The sequence below is a fragment of the Schistocerca nitens genome, chromosome 9, assembly GCF_023898315.1.
Source record: "Schistocerca nitens isolate TAMUIC-IGC-003100 chromosome 9, iqSchNite1.1, whole genome shotgun sequence".
In the NCBI taxonomy this organism is placed as follows: domain Eukaryota; kingdom Metazoa; phylum Arthropoda; class Insecta; order Orthoptera; family Acrididae; genus Schistocerca; species Schistocerca nitens.
The window spans coordinates 56,360,793-56,379,632 of record NC_064622.1 but is presented as its reverse complement, the minus strand read 5'-3'; the positions used below and the strand labels follow the sequence as shown (position 1 = coordinate 56,379,632).

The 18,840-nt window shown below is 39.5% G+C and overlaps 1 protein-coding gene across 1 annotated transcript in view; it reads left to right on the top strand.

The window, feature by feature from the left end:
• LOC126203209 (alpha-tocopherol transfer protein-like) overlaps positions 1–18,261 on the top strand; it is a 169,553-nt gene extending 151,292 nt beyond the window's left edge. Inside the window, exons 5-7 of the mRNA XM_049937454.1 lie at positions 12,689–12,799; positions 12,882–12,984; positions 17,803–18,261. Coding sequence (XP_049793411.1) covers positions 12,689–12,799; positions 12,882–12,984; positions 17,803–17,954 — 366 coding nt within the window. The 3' untranslated portion in view covers positions 17,955–18,261. The remainder of the gene's footprint in view (positions 1–12,688; positions 12,800–12,881; positions 12,985–17,802) is intronic.
• The last annotated feature ends 579 nt before the right edge of the window (positions 18,262–18,840 follow it).

The window sequence follows — 18,840 nt, the reverse complement described above, 5'->3', positions numbered from 1 at the left end:
TGGGATGCGTCGTGCTTTCTAGGATCTCAGATGTACTCAGATTTTCGTTAATATTTGATTGGAAATCAATACAGCCTCTGCAGGGGCTGCTACCTGGCCGTCTTTGTCTGACACTCCATTTCCTGGAGCATATTCTGCACAAAGGCAATGCGAGCATCTGCCGCCCAAAATTTCCAACGCATTCATGCATTTCGGGACTGTTGCTTAGTTGATATAGCATGCAATGAGAATAGCCTCTAAAGGACCAAAATTATCTTGTACTATGAATTCCGTGTTTAGTGCAGACGAAGAGTACCTGAATCTCTCCAGCAAGCTACTAAATAAGACATGAAACAAAAAAGGAATCTCACGCAACAGTGAGCAATTAGCTTCTCTCTATTATTATTATTTCTTTCCTTTCTCAGACGTTATGTCTGGTTAAAAATGGAAAGTGACGCGGACCTTGATCAAGTCTGACTTCCTTTTAACTGTACGGTATATGTTACATTGCATTCAGGAACTTTCGGGTAATTGAACATCTGTCAATAATTACAGATCTCTGTAGTTGTATATAAACGTTTGGATGCAGCTGTATTGGGTTGATGTACTGGTGGGTATTGTGTGGTATGACTCCTGTAGTTGATAGTATAATTGGTATAATGTCAACTTTATCCTGATGCCACCTGTCCTTGACTTCCTCAGCCAGTTGAATGTATTTTTCAATTTTTTCTCCTGTTATCTTTTTTTACGGAGCGAGGTGGCGCAGTGGTTAGACACTGGACTCGCATTCGGGAGGACGAAGGTTCAATCCCGCGTCCAGCCATCCTGAGTTAGGTTCTCCATGATTTCCCTAAATCGCTCCAGGCAAATGCCGGGATGGTTCCTTTGAAAGGGCACGGTCGACTTCCTTCCCCGTCCTTCTCTAATCCGATGAGACCGATGACCTCGCTGTCTGGTCTCCTTCCCCAAACAACCCAACCCTCTTCTTTTTATTGGTGAGTATGATGTCAGGTTTGTTATGTGGTGTTGTTTTATCTCTTATAATGGTTCTGTTCCGGTATAATTTGTATTCATCATTCTCCAGTACATTTTATGGTGCATACTTGTATGTGGGAACGTGTTGTTTTATTAGTTTATGTTGTATGGCAAGTTGTTGATGTTTTACTTTTGCTACATTGTCAGGTCTTCTGTTGTATTCTGTATTTGCTAGTATTGTACATCCGCTTGTGATGTGATCTACTGTTTCTATTTGTTGTTTGCAACGTCTGCATTTATCTGTTGTGGTATTGGGATCTTTAATAATATGCTTGCTGTAATATCTGGTGTTTATTGTTTGATCCTGTATTGCAATCATGAATCCTTCCGTATTATTATTGTTGATTCTTCCGGGTTTGTATGGTCGTGGTCCATGCAATTTTCCCGTCGTAAAGTTTCGTCCAGAGTTGGGATGGACATTTTCTGATGTCCTACTGGATTCGCTGAGTCTTGCCAACTGACGGGAACTCGGCAGAAGCAGGAGCACTCCCGAAAATGTCCAGCGCAGCTGTGGACGAAACTTCACGAAAAGTGTCATGGACCACTACCATAACTTCGCTCGCCCAGATAGCCGCGCGATCTAACGCGTTGCTTCCCGTGCCGGAAGGCGTGCCGGTCCACGGTACGATTCCGTTCCTCGGATTAAGTATCGAGGTCCGGTGTGCCGGCCAGCCTGTGGACGGTTTTTAAGGCGGTTTTCCATCTATCTCGGCGAATGCGGGCTGGTTCCCCTTATTCCGCATCGGTTACACTATGTCGGCGATCGCTTCGCTAACAGCCTCCACGTACGCGTACACCATAATTACTCTACCACACAAACATGTCGATTACACTCGTCTGGTAAGAGGGGAGGGTCCACTGGGGCCGAACTACACAATAACCCTGGGTTCGGTGTGGGGCGGCGGTGGGGTGGGTGGACTGCTGTGGCCTGTTGTGAGGTTGTGAACCAGTGAGAGCTACGGCATGACGAAACCTCTCAGTCGTTTCTAAGTCCCCGGTTTAATACGCAATACACTACCATAATATACAGGAAGAATCAACAAGAGTTAAGACATCCGACTGCTAAACCCTTCCTTGAATTAGTGTTAATGTCAAAATTTTTAACAGACAGGTACGAAATGGTGGTGGTGGTGGTGGTGGTGGTGGTGGTGGTTAAAATGCCAATATCCGTAAATTTTCATATTTCAATTCCAGCACAGTACACTTAGAGGTTGATGCCTTACAACATTATGAACAGAACACTGTATCGTGTCAAACATTCCTACTAGGAAGTGTCAAAGTACTGTGTGTGTGTGTGTGTGTGTGTGTGTGTGTGTGTGAACAGAACACTGTATCGTGTCAAACATTCCTACTAGGAAGTGTCAAAGTACTGTGTGTGTGTGTGTGTGTGTGTGTGTGTGTGTGTGTGTGTGTGTGTGTGTGTGTGTGGGTGTGTGTATGAACAGAACACTGTATCGTGTCAAACATTCCTACTAGGAAGTGTCAAAGTACTGTGTGTGTGGGTGTGGGTGTGGGTGTGTGTGTGGGTGTGTGGGTGTGTGTATGAACAGAACACTGTATCGTGTCAAACATTCCTACTAGGAAGTGTCAAAGTACTGTGTGTGTGTGTGTGTGTGTGTGTGTGTGTGTGTGTGTGTGTGTGTGTGTGTGTGTGTGGGTGTGTGTATGAACAGAACACTGTATCGTGTCAAACATTCCTACTAGGAAGTGTCAAAGTACTGTGGGTGTGTGTGTGGGTGTGTGTGTGGGTGTGTGTGTGTGTGTGTGTGTGTGTATGAACAGAACACTGTATCGTGTCAAACATTCCTACTAGGAAGTGTCAAAGTACTGTGTGTGTGTGTGTGTGTGTGTGTGTGTGTGTGTGTGTGTGTGTGTGTGAACAGAACACTGTATCGTGTCAAACATTCCTACTAGGAAGTGTCAAAGTACTGTGTGTGTGTGCGTGTGTGCGCGCATGCTTGGATAAATTTTCAATACTGTAATTAAACAGTGCATTCATACACAATTGAGTTGCAGAGAAAGACATAAAATTTCTCTAATATTAAAAAAAGTCAAACATTTAAAAAAATTCGAGCTTAAAAGGACAGACGGAAAAGTTATACTACTATGAGTCAATGTAAATTGGAATTTGCACTTCAACAAAGGCATAGATTGTTTAGAACTGTTATTGAAAAAATTGTGTGCAGTTAGGCCTAAAGCATCTAAAAATTGGCCTCAAAGGATTCAGAATATTATGGGAGATTAAAATATATCCTTACTTTGCGTGAAGGTGTACAAGTAACTGTTAAATGGCATTACTGTTAACACTGAAACGTTCTAGCAGAGTCATCAGATCATCAAAATCTACCTTAGAGAAAAAATATACTCCTACAATAACATAGCTGTTTTAATTACAGTAAAAAACGAGTTAAACTAATAAGGTAAATGAAATGTGTGTAAAGTTAATTGAAGAAAACTTCTAAGGGAGCCCCATGAAGTGCTCACAATTTTACGAGTAACAGCCTTCTTCTGTCAGTAGCAGATAATTGAGATTACAACACTTCCTTCGTAGATAGCCTCCAGGTTCTCAGAAAAGCGATAGTAAATAAGTTTCGTAAGACTGAATTACAGCTTACGTTCCAAAGAAAGTTTTAAACGTTATCAACACGTTTAAAAATAGATATTCAAGTGATTCCGAGAAAAATCTGTTGAACCTTGGAATATGTTATCTGAATTTGGCAAAACATTACGTTATTTATGTAAAGGTCCTTTCAATAGTGGTATTTTCCGAGACTGACTGAAATGTCAGTTCATTTAACTTCGGTGATAACTTGTTCATTATTGTCAGTATTTTCAGTACCTCTTGAATTTATTATATTCAACGTAGCATATAAAAAATTCTCTTTTGTATGCATCATCGTGATAGGAAAGTTAAATCATTATGGAATGGCAGACACAGGAGACTAAACGATTCTGTTGCCGGTCGTGTGTGAGATACATACATGACCTTCGCTTGCGTTGTTGAAAGATGCAAATTTCACTATTTTTCCAGGTGCTACAAAGCGCAGGAATAAATACTGGTGTCAGTCATCTAAAGGAAAAGGCCTCTAAGAAAATATTGAAAATACACGATTCAAGCGACGTGGATTATAATTGAATTTTGATCCGACCCCGTACATAAAATTCTTTTCTTAGAACTACACAAGCTGTTAAAAATATCTTCTGCAGCAATGAAATATAAGAAACAGATAGCGTTAAATTTTTTATACTACGGATAAATCACAACATTGACAAAAGACCACACCGATGAATGAAAGGTTAAGCTAAGCTTCGTGAATTTTAAAATTTTCCCGGTGGAATGAATGTTCAAATAAATTTCGGACCTGGAGCCGGTCGTCATTTAGTTCATCACACGATATTTCGACTGCACCTGCCTGTCATCTTCAGGTGAATTATACAAATTCAGTCATCGGTCATCGAGCCTCTGACTTTCTACGACCCGCCACTCTCGTCCACATCCGAACTACCAGGAAAGTTCGTAAACATTTCAACGAATTCAGGGGTATTGACAACTGCACAAACTTCAAGGGTGGAATCAGACAGGTCATACTGTTTTCCGTGACTTCAGAGTTGATGGTCCAGTACGTTGGTCTCAACAAGATGCAACCATAAAAATCATATCTTTTCAATTTACGAATTTCAGTAATCACTTAACTTACCCGTAGCTGTCTTCTGTATACACACTTGATTTTGTCGGGTAAACCTTGATCCATCGGTTGTAGAAGAACCGTTACGTTACGAGGGGAGAACTTCACTTTGGTGTCGCAACTGACGAGCAGCTCTCCGCCAGACTGTGAGGGTACAAAAAAATGGTTCAAAAGGCTCTGAGCACTATGGGACTCAACTGCTGTGGTCATAAGTCCCCTAGAACTTAGAACTACTTAAACCTAACTAACCTAAGGACAGCACACAACACCCAGCCATCACGAGGCAGAGAAAATCCCTGACCCCGCCGGGAAGCGAACCCGGGAACCCGGGCGTGGGAAGCGAGAACGCTACCGCACGACCACGAGATGCGGGCTGTGAGGGTACAGTATCGATAAACAGTACGGCCTTACACAGAAGCCCCTCTTCATCCAAACATCTTCCCAAACTTGGCACAAAATGCTCATGAAACCATTTTATTAACATGTCACTGTCAACCCACGTACTACTTTGTGAACTGTACACAACTGGCAAACAACACCGATTAATCCCTTGCTGTACCGTTTAGTTCTACAAAATCCGTGTCAAAGTGGCTGCAGACGAAACATGCTAAACGGGCCAGCGCGTTGCGTAGACAATCAAAACAAAACCCGACATGCGGATACTTGTTATGTAGCTTTACACTTACTTGTCTCATGCGATACTGCTCCTGTGGACGTGGACACTTATTTAACTCCTGATACATATAAACAAGAATTAAATTAGTGTTAACGTCCACAGGATATATAATTTGTGTGTGTGTGTGTGTGTGTGTGTGTGTGTGTGTGTGTGTGTGTGTGTGAGTGTGTGTGTGTGTGTGTGTGTGTCAAACAGTACATAAAACATAAATGTTTAAACATAAAAAATACTTTAGTAGAAGGATTTGGTTTCTACAGCAGGAATGTGATAGATACTACGTCGTCTAAGAGTAGATATTATCAACAAACAATTTAATTACAAACAGCAATGCTCCCCTTGAGCAATTTTCTCAAAGGAAAATGCCTACAACATTAGAAGTTAGTCGTCCTGCATGATATGGTAATTTCGAAAGCACTGTGGCACATCTAACGCTACTTTACTCAGTGCATTCTCATGTTTCGTTTCGGACTTTGTGTTTCACACAAACTTTGCACATCCTAGTTGGGAGTATTTTTTTTAGGCGTCGCATCGATATGTTTTCAAAAATGGGCGCAGTATTGTGAAGAGATGTCTCACCTAGTGAAGGTCTTCCACGCTTTTCGTAGTCACAGTTGGACGGTTTGTAAAAGTACCTCTGCTATATTCATTTTTCCTTTCTTCGACCGTGTATTATTTTAGGGATAATGTACTCTATTGATAAGAGCCATATCCATCACATAAATAGTTTCAGTATTATTTGAGGTTTTTCTCGTGGTTGGGAAACAGGCAGATATCTGATCCTGACGATGAATACCACCCATTCCACTGTCCTATTCCATAATGCGTTTGGGTTTCATGTTTTCTTTTAAAAAAAAACAAACCTGTTTGTTTGTGTGTTCGACCATCTGTACACCTTCGTGTTTCGTGGATTTCATATGCACGTTACGCTCGTCTTTCCATCTCAGACCCAACACATTATTAAGCTTGTCCACAAACATTCTTCTTTCTCTGCCATTTGTTTTGACACATTTTGCCCATTGCTGTGTTCTGTCCCGATAACATTTGTGTTCTCCTGGTGTAATTTTAAAAAGGGATTGGGGGGGGGGGGAGGAGTATTACTTGTTAAGAAAAAAAGTATGTCTGTTAAGAATGGATTTTGGCTAGTCCTGACTTTATCTGATGCACTATTATCCCGATAAATTTTGTCTTGGCCAGTGTATATTTTGAAACCGTTTGGTAACCAATACTTGCCTCATATAGTATGTAAATTTTTAATCCGTTCTGGCTCTTTTCAATGGATTAAATTATTTATATGCTTAATGTGCTTTATATTTCATTAAGGATTCATCTGCACTGACGTTTAAAACCGACGTGTAAATTTCTGTAGATTTCACATTTCAGAGGTTGATGATAGGTCTTACCTTTCGAAGTCGATCACTAATGCCGGCAGTTTCATATTGCAAAATATGAGGATTTCGAAGTTTATTTAAATCTTTTCAAAAGCATTACTTTTTAAGATATTTACGTTTCTGATATTTGTATTTTAGACCAGTGTATTTGGATGTTTGGTTTTCTGGCGTGAATCATAAAAATGCACAGTGCATCATTTCTTTGAAAGTGACAAGTTACTAAGTGTCGTCCACTTTGCGTTTTTCCCATTCATTGTCGGTTATCTGCGGTGCGAAGAGATTTGTTTCCGTGATAAGTATCCTAAAATTTGTCTCAAATATAAGAGAAAATAGTTCCAAAAATACTGCTTTTTCACTTAAATGATTTCGAACAGATGCTTCTATGCCATGAGTCTATTTCCGAATGTCTGTGTTTTTCGCTTTCCCCTAAATCCAAATTAGATGTGATTTACGTATTGAATTTTCTTTATCACTATCGTCATCTATAATTTAACGTTTCGCATCCTTTCTATTTTATACAACCACGTCGCTACCACTGGATCCTTCATAACTGCTTTCATGTAAACGCCCGACTCTTAACACTATGTAAGGGTGTATCAAATTTGTCTTCAAAAACGCGAGTTTAAAATATAGCACGCTTGTTTTGTAACTCAGATTTAACGAAGTGTGATAAGTCCTCACGGCTTTATGGTAGTAACTAAATCACGATTGTAACTGGTAAGTACTCTAATTCATGAGAAGACTCTTTCTGTTTACGTTTGGCCCGCATTAGTTTCCACGAGCCTGATTCGAGATATTCTTGTTTGGTCCAAAATTATAATGAGTGAGATTCATTAAAGTGCGGCAATGGGTTAACATATTTCAAGGTACGCGGATGTTTTGATTTTCCTATCGAAGGAGAGGGGATTTGTGTCTTCTGGATGCATTGCTACACGCCATAATTGTAACTCTTACAACCTCTTGCCGAGTCATCTGGTTTGGAAGCCAACATCTTGGCAGCATACGAGATATATTTCTCAGCAGTTCTGAGTTGCCTATTCTGTTACGTACTTCCAGCGTGTTGTCCAGAGAAAGAACGACTTTCTTTTGCTTCGAAGCAGATTCAAAACATGGGAGCAAAAGGAACAGATCCATATTGACCGCCAACGATCTCCATGCTACCACCAGCGCCTACATAATACTCTACATACAACGCTCCGTAACAACTGTACGCCGGACGTTTTCGCATAAAAATGGAAAGGAAAACAAAAAATCAATAAAGATAAACCGGAAATCGGGATTAATGACGACCGTATAAACGAAGTTCTTGTGTATTAAAGTCTACTCCTAACAAACATAAATCTTTGGAGGTTGTATAACAAACGTCAGTCACGCTTTTCAGTTCCTTACCTCTTACCTGCATAAATCTGATGATGGTAGATGCAGAAACGTTCTAATAAATAGACATTGTATTTAAGAATAAAATTCAGTCGTAAATCACAAATATCTTTTCAGTTCGCTTCACCAGTTTCGACAAATTAATCATCTTCAAAAGCCAACAATATTAGGAATATTACAAATGTTTGGACCTTGGTTATATGTATATGTAAAGTATAGGAAGTTGTAACTCTACCGATTTCTAATACTTCTGTTGGGTGTACAGACAAGTGTAATACTTCTCTGTAGTATTATAAGACAAGTTTCTTGTAATGTTACACCTACGAAAGGAATTAAATTTGAACGTGACTGTGTGCTAATGGGATAGGTATCAGACCACGTTTCGTTTCTCGAAATATTGTTCCTGGTAGGAAGCAGTAGTAGAGTTAACAGGATTCGATCAAAAAATAGAGTAAAATGCAATTTACATAAAAGATCAAAATGGTCACGAGACTAATTAGGAAAAGTTGAACCAAGTGTCTGTTAATTAAGAAACTTCTATAATTACTCTGACTTAGTACTAAAATTGGTTTTGCACATAGGTCATGCCTGGGAATACAATTTTGACATAAGCTACAAGGCTGGATCCTTAGTGTGTTTTGGCAACAAAATCACTCTCACTAACATGTACTTCCTGTATTCAACACTAGAAAGCTAATGTGAATTACACAGTGTCACTATATGGGTGTGGAGTGGTGTATCACTAATTTTACATGAGGAGCTTTTACACATTAATTATGAAAAAAACCACTGTAATATAACTGATGTTGAACATGTTATGTCAACTGATCAGATGATTATCTGGTCTCTGTAATAGCATTTACTTCTTTGCATGAAATATGGTATATATCGGAAATGGGGTCCTTGACTATTATAAAATGAACAGTTGCAGCCAGTTAACTTTCAAAGACACAAAAACTGTTAAAATGATTACTTATTTTTGTTTATTTCGAAATAGTTTTCAGCTTAGGTCATCTTCAGGAAACAACTGACAAGCATGTTGAAGAGACACTTGTTCTTAGGTAACTGAACCCTATAATCAAAGTTTCAATCACTTGGATAGTGTTGTGCATCAATCTTGTTTCTTAATGTTGAAATTGTATTTTATACCATGGCCAATGTCAAACACAATAAATAATTAAATTAAACTGTGTTACAGATCAAATGATTTTGTAACATTGTAAACTGAACTCTAGTCAATGGACAGTATTACACACAGTAAATAGAATTATCATCTTACATTATCGTAGGTTATAATGTCATAGCTGTGGCACTGGCTGAGAACTATCTAACTGAGCTCTAGTAACTTATGTTGAGAAACATGTTTTGTGTTGTAAATAACTTTTTTATGCAATAGGTAAAAGTGAACATAGTACATGGTTAAAACATATGATATTAAAGTATTAAAAGTTGGATTGTTGAAGTTTATCTTTTAAGGAATAGGAAATTCTGTTACGTTTTTTGTAGCAGTATGTGTCATTGTGGCAGTTTGTGGATATATGGTTGACTGATAGCATTATGTGAAGCTTAAAAGTGGTGATGAATCTAAGTATTTGATTAACATGAACCCAGCACCTCCTAAACTGTGTAGACTTCCTAAACAACACAAGGAATGCAAAGCTTTACAACCTCTTCTGCCAACCTGCACTGCATCAAACTACAAAATTACCAAAGAATTAGATTTCTGTATCAAAATCAAGACAAAATTTAAATCTAGGCATGAAACTGTAAATTCACTGCACGTCATTAACAAAACTGAACGCCTCCCTGTTCCACAAAGTGCAAAACTAGTATCTTTTGATGTTAGCAGTTTATTTACAAACATACCAGTGAAAGAATGCCTTGATATTTTGACAGAACTACTGTACAGGGTAGGTGTCAACCCGGTGCAAGTAGAAGACATAAAATTGGCCATTCAGACATTTTTACAGCAGAATTATTTTCAATTTGAGGGTAGTCCATACAAACAGAGGGTTTGGCAATAGGGTCTCCCTTCAGTCCTCTCTTACCAGAAATCTTCATGGCCCATTTTGAAACCGTTCCTGCATAGTAAGCCTCTCAGTGGTAATATTAAATATTAGTACACATGTGTAGATGATGTACTGCATCTGTGGACTGTAACTGAAAGACAACTGAACACATTCTTTCTACATCTAAACTCAGAACACAAAAACATACAGTTCACCATGCAGATTGGTGAAAAGTCCATTAACTTCTTAGACGTCAACATAGATATCACTACAAATACACATGACTTTGAAATTTATAGAAAACCCACCACAACAGACACTGTAATACCCTCATGTTCACAATGCCCAATATCTCACAAACATGCTGCCTTCCATTCCATGGTACATCATCTTACGTCCATACCAATGTCAAAACAGAATTTTCAAACAGAATTAAACACCATTAAATATACTGCATAAAAACAAAGAAAAAATGCTACCCTGTGTGTATGCTCCCTTTGCAGCAATAGTCATATCCAAAACAAAGTAGTGTACTGTCCCATATGTAGGTAAGCTATCTGACAAATTAGACAAAACACTCAAATCCGCCGCGTGGGATTAGCCGAGCGGTCTAAGGCGCTACAGTCATGGACTGTGCGGCTGGTCCCGGCGGAGGTTCGAGTCCTCCCTCGGGCATGGATGTGTGTGTTTGTTCTTAGGATAATTTAGTTTAAGTAGTGTGTAAGCTTAGGGACTGATGACCTTAGCAGTTAAGTCCCATAAGATTTCACACACACACACACACACACACACACACACACACACACACACACACACACACACACACACTCAAATCCTGCAATTACAGAACATTATTTTATGGAAGAGGCACTGCAGCCCATATCCTATTAAACAGGAATGGCAAAACAGATTTATTAACAGAGGTGTTTACAATTCACTTTTAATGACTGCGACAAACTGTATATTGGTCAGGCAGGCAGGACCATAACGACAAGGCACACACACACACACACACACACACACACACACACACACACACACACACACACACACACAGTTGGAGATTACATAAATCAAACTCTACCTTTGCTGAAGGAAAGAGACAAATACGAAATTCACACCAATAAAGGAAGTAAACTAAGCCTATCAGAAGCACTTGAGGTAGACATGCATTTAGCTCTTGGTTCTAAATGATCCATTACAGCTGAGCACATCCCCACTCTTAAGCTTCACATGACGCTATCAACCAGCCATATACCCACAAACTGCCACAATGACACATACTGCTACACAAAACACAACAGAATTTTCTATTCCTTACAAGGCAGACTTCAACAGTATAACTTGTAATACTTTAATATTGTATATTTCCCCCATGTACTATGTTCAATATTGCCCATTGCATAAAATTATTTAAACTGTAAAACATGTTTGTTTCTCAATGTACATTACTAGTGCTCAGTTCGATAGTTCTCACCCAATGCCACAATGTCACAAATTAGGGCATCATAACCATATAACCTATCATAAGGTCAGATTATATATTCTAATTATTGTGTATAATACTGTCCTCTGCCTAAAGTTTAGTTAACAATGTTAAAAAATTATTTAACCTGTAATATAGTTTATTTATTGTGCTTAAGATTGTCCGTTGTGCCAAATGTAATTTCAACATTAAGAAACAATTGTGGTGCATCACATTCTGTGCAAGTGATTGTATCTTCACCTACAATGTATTACCTAAGAACCAGTGTTGCTTCCATATGCTAATCAGTTGTTTCATAAAGATGATGTAATAATCTGAAAACTAGTTTGAAATAAACAATAATCAATAGAACACAAACACTCTACTCGGTATTCAACATTAAATATGGAATTGTTGTACCAAGAAGTAACAGAAGGATCCATAAATCCTGTGTACTGTTATAACTGTAATACTGGCTCAACATTTGGGATGAAGACCAAGAAACTACTCTCTCATTTGGTTAAGACCATGTTGTATTGTATGGAACTGGGGACCTGGAAACAACGGAGAGGCTTCATCCCCACCGTAGCCCTCAGTGGTACACAAGCCCCCAACAGGCTACAGCAGCCACTCACCCCACTGCCGCCCCACACTGAACCCTGGGTTATTGGGGTTATTGCATGGTTCGGCCGCCAGTGGAGTGTCCTTAGTGCCGTCTCGTAGTATTCCTTCGGATGGCGATAAATATCTTGTCTTGCTACAACTAGCATTCTAGGTAATTTCAATAATATAGTATTAGACGTCGAGTTTCATACAAATCATTTGTCCTATATGAAGGAAATCTAGAGTCTATGCCATGTCACAGACATCAGATCATAACTTAAATCCTGTACCTTCAGAGATGCCCAACAAAAGCATGAGAGTATTTCTCCAACATCCCTTTCCATTAGTACGGGGGATGCTAGCACGATTTGCTTAGTTTCGTCGAGGGCAACCAATCCCTACATGCTATCAACTTCCTCTTCCATACCTTAGCCAAATAAATGTAAATTATTTTTTTTCCCTTGTTGCAGGATGCATACCCGCTGAGAATGAAAGCAATGCACTTCGTGAACGCCCCCAGTTTTTCCGAGGCTCTAACAGGACTGTTTCTTCCCCTGATGAAGGAAAAGATCAGGAGGAGGGTAAGTGATCAGTCGTTCCTAGTCAGATTTTACTCTTCCTCTTAATAGATTCGTGTTTCATCCGTGCCTCCTTGTGCTATAGGTTGTAATGCACTCCAACTTGGACTCGCTGCTGGAGTATTTCGACAAAGAGATACTACCGAATGAGTACGGCGGCAGTGCGGGACCGATAGAAATAGTCGCAGGTGAGTTTTTCAGGTCTTGAAGTGGGCATCATGAGCTACGTTATGGCTGTCAATATGTTAACCCTTTCCTGCTCAAACTATGAAAAGCTGTTCAAAGGGCTTAATATTAGGAGAGAATATTACCAAGAACACTATAAACAGAGTAGTGCGTTGTTATAGATATATTTAATTTCTGTACAAAACACAATTGCAACGTCAGGGTCCTGTCCGGATATATGCATCGTACGTGATTGGGTTGTTTGCTTATTGCTCTAGTTATATCAATTTACATTAACTAAAAAAGTATGAAACCAAATTATAAACTTGGAAACAATCGCAGTAACGACCTTTCAGGTGAGCAGCGCCCTTGAACTCTTTCGAGGAAATGAGCAGCAAAGCCGTATGACAGTTTTTTTTTTTTTTTTTTTTTTTTTTTTTTTTTTTTTTTTTTTCTGTCGCCTGTGGACAGAGATACTGAACTGTCACAGCCAGAGTTCCTGTGCTGCGACAGATGTACGCAGACGTCCCGACAGAATGCCATTGCATTAATAATTACATCAAGCGTAGTGTGTAGAATCAAGGGAGCTAAACTCCAAACGACATAACATGTCAAAATTATTTTCTCGAATTTGTCGTATTCTGAAAGTAGAAATTAAGTTTGTATTGCATTGTGCGTAATACCAATAGCAGTATAAAAATTGAAGATTCCCGCCAAATACTGGTTATTATTTTAGACTTATTGATGAGTAAAACTGACATGAACGCCCGGATTGTTTTGAATACCACAGTGCTTTAATAGTCATGGTCCTAGTCCAGATGTTTACCGGAGTCTTCCTTCGACACTAGAACTGACACACCCTACCAGTTATGGGGATTTTCACTTTACTTGAGCGCAGAACCACGGCGCAACCCTGCGTTTTCCCAATCGACAGACACATAAAAATCCGAACGATAAAAATGGACACACATTCTTTGAAACTTTGGAAGGGGCAAAATATGCAAGTGCTTTGCTTTACCTTGGTGAGACAACACAGGACAAAGGACTAGACAGAGCATGTCTTGGTCATAGAATCCCAAAGTGCGTATTGGTCGACGAAACCTATGAGCAATTAGTAGGTCATCTCCTGGAAAGGAACTAAAACAGTCATCAGAGTCTACGCGAATGAATGCTTCACGATGAACTGTAGCCTTCAGAGACTGGAGGCCTTGGATAGGATAATTGTAAGAAATCTTCGTACATCCATAGTTGAAATGGAGGACAGTGGGACGTCAGCTGGTATAAATTTATATTAAAAATGAAGAAATTCCTCCAGCTGTATTTAAGGCGTCGATTTTATTTTGGCAACTAGTTTCAACGTCGTAACAACGTCATCTTCAGGCCCATACACTTTTGACGTCACCTGCGTGCGGCTAATACTAGAAGTCAGTGATGAGATGTGGACGTGCCCCGTGTGGAAGGTGGTTAGTTACTAACTGGTGTAAATTGTTGAGGAATAGAGAAGCCCAGCAAGACCATGAGCGGAATTTCTGAGAATATGCGGTAGGTGCGGAGGTTAACGTTCTTTTGACACCTGTGCAGAATGAACGGAAATAATTAACGAAACTCATATTGAACTATCTCTCGACGAGACAACAGACAGAACAGACAGCAACAGATATTAAACAAGTTAGCAAATACGTAGAAAAGTTGAACGTCAGAGTCCCAAATGCTGCAACGAAATATGTTTAGAAGAAAAGCTGATGAACAAAGGAATCAGAGCAGAGTACACATGTAGTGCTGGAGAAGGGCAAACCTCCAGACGGGAAAATGTATTAAAGTTGTAACGTCATCCTAAGTGGTCACTTCACCTGAGAAGCAGTAGTAAGTACTAAGTTCCACCCCAATCGTTGGTACAATTCTGAATAAAAATCTAAGCCATTGACGGCACCTTACGGCCTGGGTCAATGCTAACGTCGTTAAGAGCGTAGGAGGAAACAGTGATTAAAGAGAATAGATTTGGACTATGTTATCTGGAAAGAGACTCGGCATTGATGAGCTGCGTAGGACCGCAGTTCGCAGCTATAATTATTAGAGTTGAATTTCTAGCTATATTAGCAGGAAATGCAGTTTTACCATTTCCCGAGAAAAAAATTCCAAACTAATTCCCCGTTTCTCTCCAAAAGTGATGACAGCTGAAGAGAGGGAGAAGTGAGATCACGAAAGAAGCAAATAGTCTCGGAATAGAAACTCAGTAGTGTTAAGAGTTAGAATTCTATAGAGGAAAACTGAACGTAAGTATGCACGACTTCGAGTGTAGACTTAATTTCTGTGAAGAATGTAGGGGGGAACCTCCAAGACTTCTTATCAGATAGGTATAGAGTAATCAGAATAATAAAATACTCGTAAATTTACGAATTTATAAAATGTGATTGAAATGTGATAGCCAAAAAGGCTTATTGCCATTGTAAGGGTGGTAAATAAGACGGGAATGTCGGAACATGCACTGTAAGACGTCAAGATGCTTGTAAAGAAGTTTCTCCACCCCGTAGCAGTCCGAAAAGATAAATCTGCCAAAAACAGTCTTTGGAAGATATGAACCACACTACATCCTATTTAGATTAACATTTAGGAAAAAATGTCGTGGACCTTCATGACATAAAGCGGGTTGTATGCCCATTCTTATAGTTACCGAATAGTAATAACCCGATTCAAATTACATAAAATCAGTATAAAACTGGCGGATCAAGAAAGAATGAGACTTCAGGTATTCCAGGCAGTGGTCCCTAGATGAGTCCAAAGAGATGGAAGTACTGTTGAACTACAATGGAATATGAGAGCCCTTTGTGCTAGGGGCGGGAAAGTCAAGAAAATGCAGTAATTATACATTCAAGACTGTTGAACAATGCCAAATATACAAATAGCAGACAACGGCATAAATTGGGTGGAAATTAAATCATCGTAAAGTTAAGAGGTGGTCGCAGAAGTGTAATGGGTAAGAACCTCTGAAATAAAACGCAATACAGGAATATCAAAGAATTACCGGTAATTAATGAAGTCGTTAGCTTTCAGGCAGCGAATAGGATGTCATATGTAGAGAATGCGGCAGACCATGGCACAATATAATCTAAAGTATGCACTGTCCATTGTCGCCATAAGACGAGCAAATTGATGTGAAGCTTATAGGCGATAATACTGCAGTCAATTTGAGGGAGCACTGATTACAATTAACAAGTCATTGAAATATCTTTAGACACGAAAATCTGAAAGATTTAGAACAATTTGGTTAGTTAAAGTATTGTTAAACTATCAAAAAGGCAGGAGTAAAAAAAGTAATGTAAAGTTTAGAGACAAGTTCTTCCCATCTCTTCCTGTCATTTTTAAGCCTAAGGAAAGTCATGAATTTGTGATAAAGATTTGGTTTTTAAGGTGTCCAGAAATAAAAGATTTGAGAGGACAGCAATAAAGCAGTGGTACTAACACTCTAGCTCACTGACAAGAATCTCGGTGTCATACTAGATTAAATCAAGAACACCTATGTACAACAGAAGCTGAACGTAAAATCAAATAGACAGCAATTTCACTTAATGACTCTGGTGCAACGCTGAAGATCTTAAGCAACAGGAGTAACACAGGATGCAATGGGCTGCATATGGAAATACTTCTGGTGGACCAGAAACTGAAATAACGGTAGGTGGTTAAGATTTTCAAACAGGTGTGGAACATGACTTCAGATGAATAAAACGTAGAGAATACGATAAAAACTTGAAAAAAAGGCAACAAAAGCGTTCGTGTCGACTCAGGGGAACGGCGTTGATGAATTACAATTATAAAATGTATATGTAATAATAATAATAATAATAATAATAATAATAAATGCAGATATCGGTTGCGCAGTTGGCTACCGCGTCTGGATTTCGGAAACGAAGATCTTGCGTTAGCGTGCCCTTTGCTTTTGGAATATTAGAAAACCACAGAGAAAATGAATCGTAAGTTTAAATTTTTTATATTGAGAACTTAGGCGAGAGCCCTGCTAACAAAATTGTTGATTGACGGGAAGAATATCGAAACTAAAGTAATTTAATTCAGTCCACATACAGACAACCTGGATACGTCAGCAGTAGTAAACACTACACTGAGGCAGGAATTTTATTAATTTACCTATAAAAAGGATAAGGTTTTATACGAACTTACGGGACAAATCGTGGAGAAGTACAATAAACTAAAACGTTGGTGCTAACATGAAATAGCAGAGACAATCTGTAATGGAGTAAGTTCCGAATATTAGAGACCTATAAGGTGAAAATACCGGCCAGCAAGAAACTTTTGCTCATTTTAAAAGAGAGGGGATAAGAAATCAGTTTGATTTTAGTCGAGCAAGCAGAACGGTTGTAACAGTAGAATATGGAGCCGTGTTGAACTCGTTCAAACGCATCTTCTTGTCTGTCTTCTGAAATCCTTTATCGGTGGCAAATACTGGAACTAACAATGTCGAGGGTCCGGGGATAAACTTGGCCTCTGGGTGAATCAGAGTAGCGCACGAAAAACCGGCCGAAAGTACAGACTGCTCGCCAGTTATGCACGAATTGTTGCCTGCCACAAGCAGATGTAATAATTAGGCAGTAAAGAAATAACAAATGAGTTAATGCAAGCAGCATCTTCGAAACAATAGGTGACAATGGCGGGCGACAATGAGCAGTCTTGTACTCAGGACTGGTTTTTCGTGTGTGTGTGTGTGTGTGTGTGTGTGTGTGTGTGTGTGTGTGTACACGTAGCTTTTGTTCACATGCATTCCCAAAGTCTATATGTGTAAAATATGCACTACAACAATAGGCCCATTTTGTGAACTGTACCTGTTGCAGCGCCGTGGAGGAAGCGGTTCGAGAGCCTTGGAGAATTCTTCAAGGAGGACGGGAAGTACCGCAGCGACGAAACGAAACGGCCAGGAAAGCCGAAAACCAGCAGCGACCTGTTCGGCGTGGAGGGCTCGTTCCGACAGCTAGTGGTGGACTGAGCAGCGGCCCAAGTACGGTGGTGTGCAGTGCAAGTGCAGCGTGCACTTGCGGGAAGAGAAATCAGACGGCAGTCTCCCCAAGTTACTATCTTACGCGTCATTAAGACTGATATCGTGTGCAAAACGACTTCAGAGCAAGGTCAACCAGCGCATCACATGTGTGTGATAATGCTGGAACAAAATTAACTAACTGCTACCGATTACATTGCTTGAGGAGACGTGACTTGAGTTTGTCAGTTCCTTATTTTAGTCTGTGATTCCTGAGACAGTCAATTGTAAGCTATGAATAAAAGTTTTAAAGATGTTATTTCTGTTTTTGTTAATAAACTGCTGGATTTGTAAAATGATAAGGAGACTTTGGTTTCTCAGATACTGTCAACTGATGAAAAAATTTCTACTGTAATATCACCTATAATAATTGTAACAGGATGTGAAGGTGTTTTAGGTGTCGTAGCTGTGATACCTACGTTCTTTGATAAAATGTACGTGGACACTTATAGGGACGTTAATACAGGTGCGTCAACTCTTCATCTTTATGACGGCTTCTGCTGGGGACACTTTCAGTGGGTGTCTCCGGAGGAAGATCGATCCATTCTTCCTCAAGAGCCGAAACCAGAGAAGTTACTGATATTGGGCGCTGGGGTCTACAGCGCAAAGTCTACGTTCTAACTCATCCCAAAGGTGTAACAAAGAAATTTACCAAAGAGCGGTGCAAATTAAGAAGTTATTTTATTTTTCGCTACCAGTTTCGGCAATTCAGTATGCCATCTTCAGGCCCCATATTCACCTCTCAAAATTAGCGATACTGGCATACTGGGGCCACCTGTTTATAGATGTCGTGAATTTTTACCTCAAATGCTTCCTTCGAAGACCTGACTGTAACTAT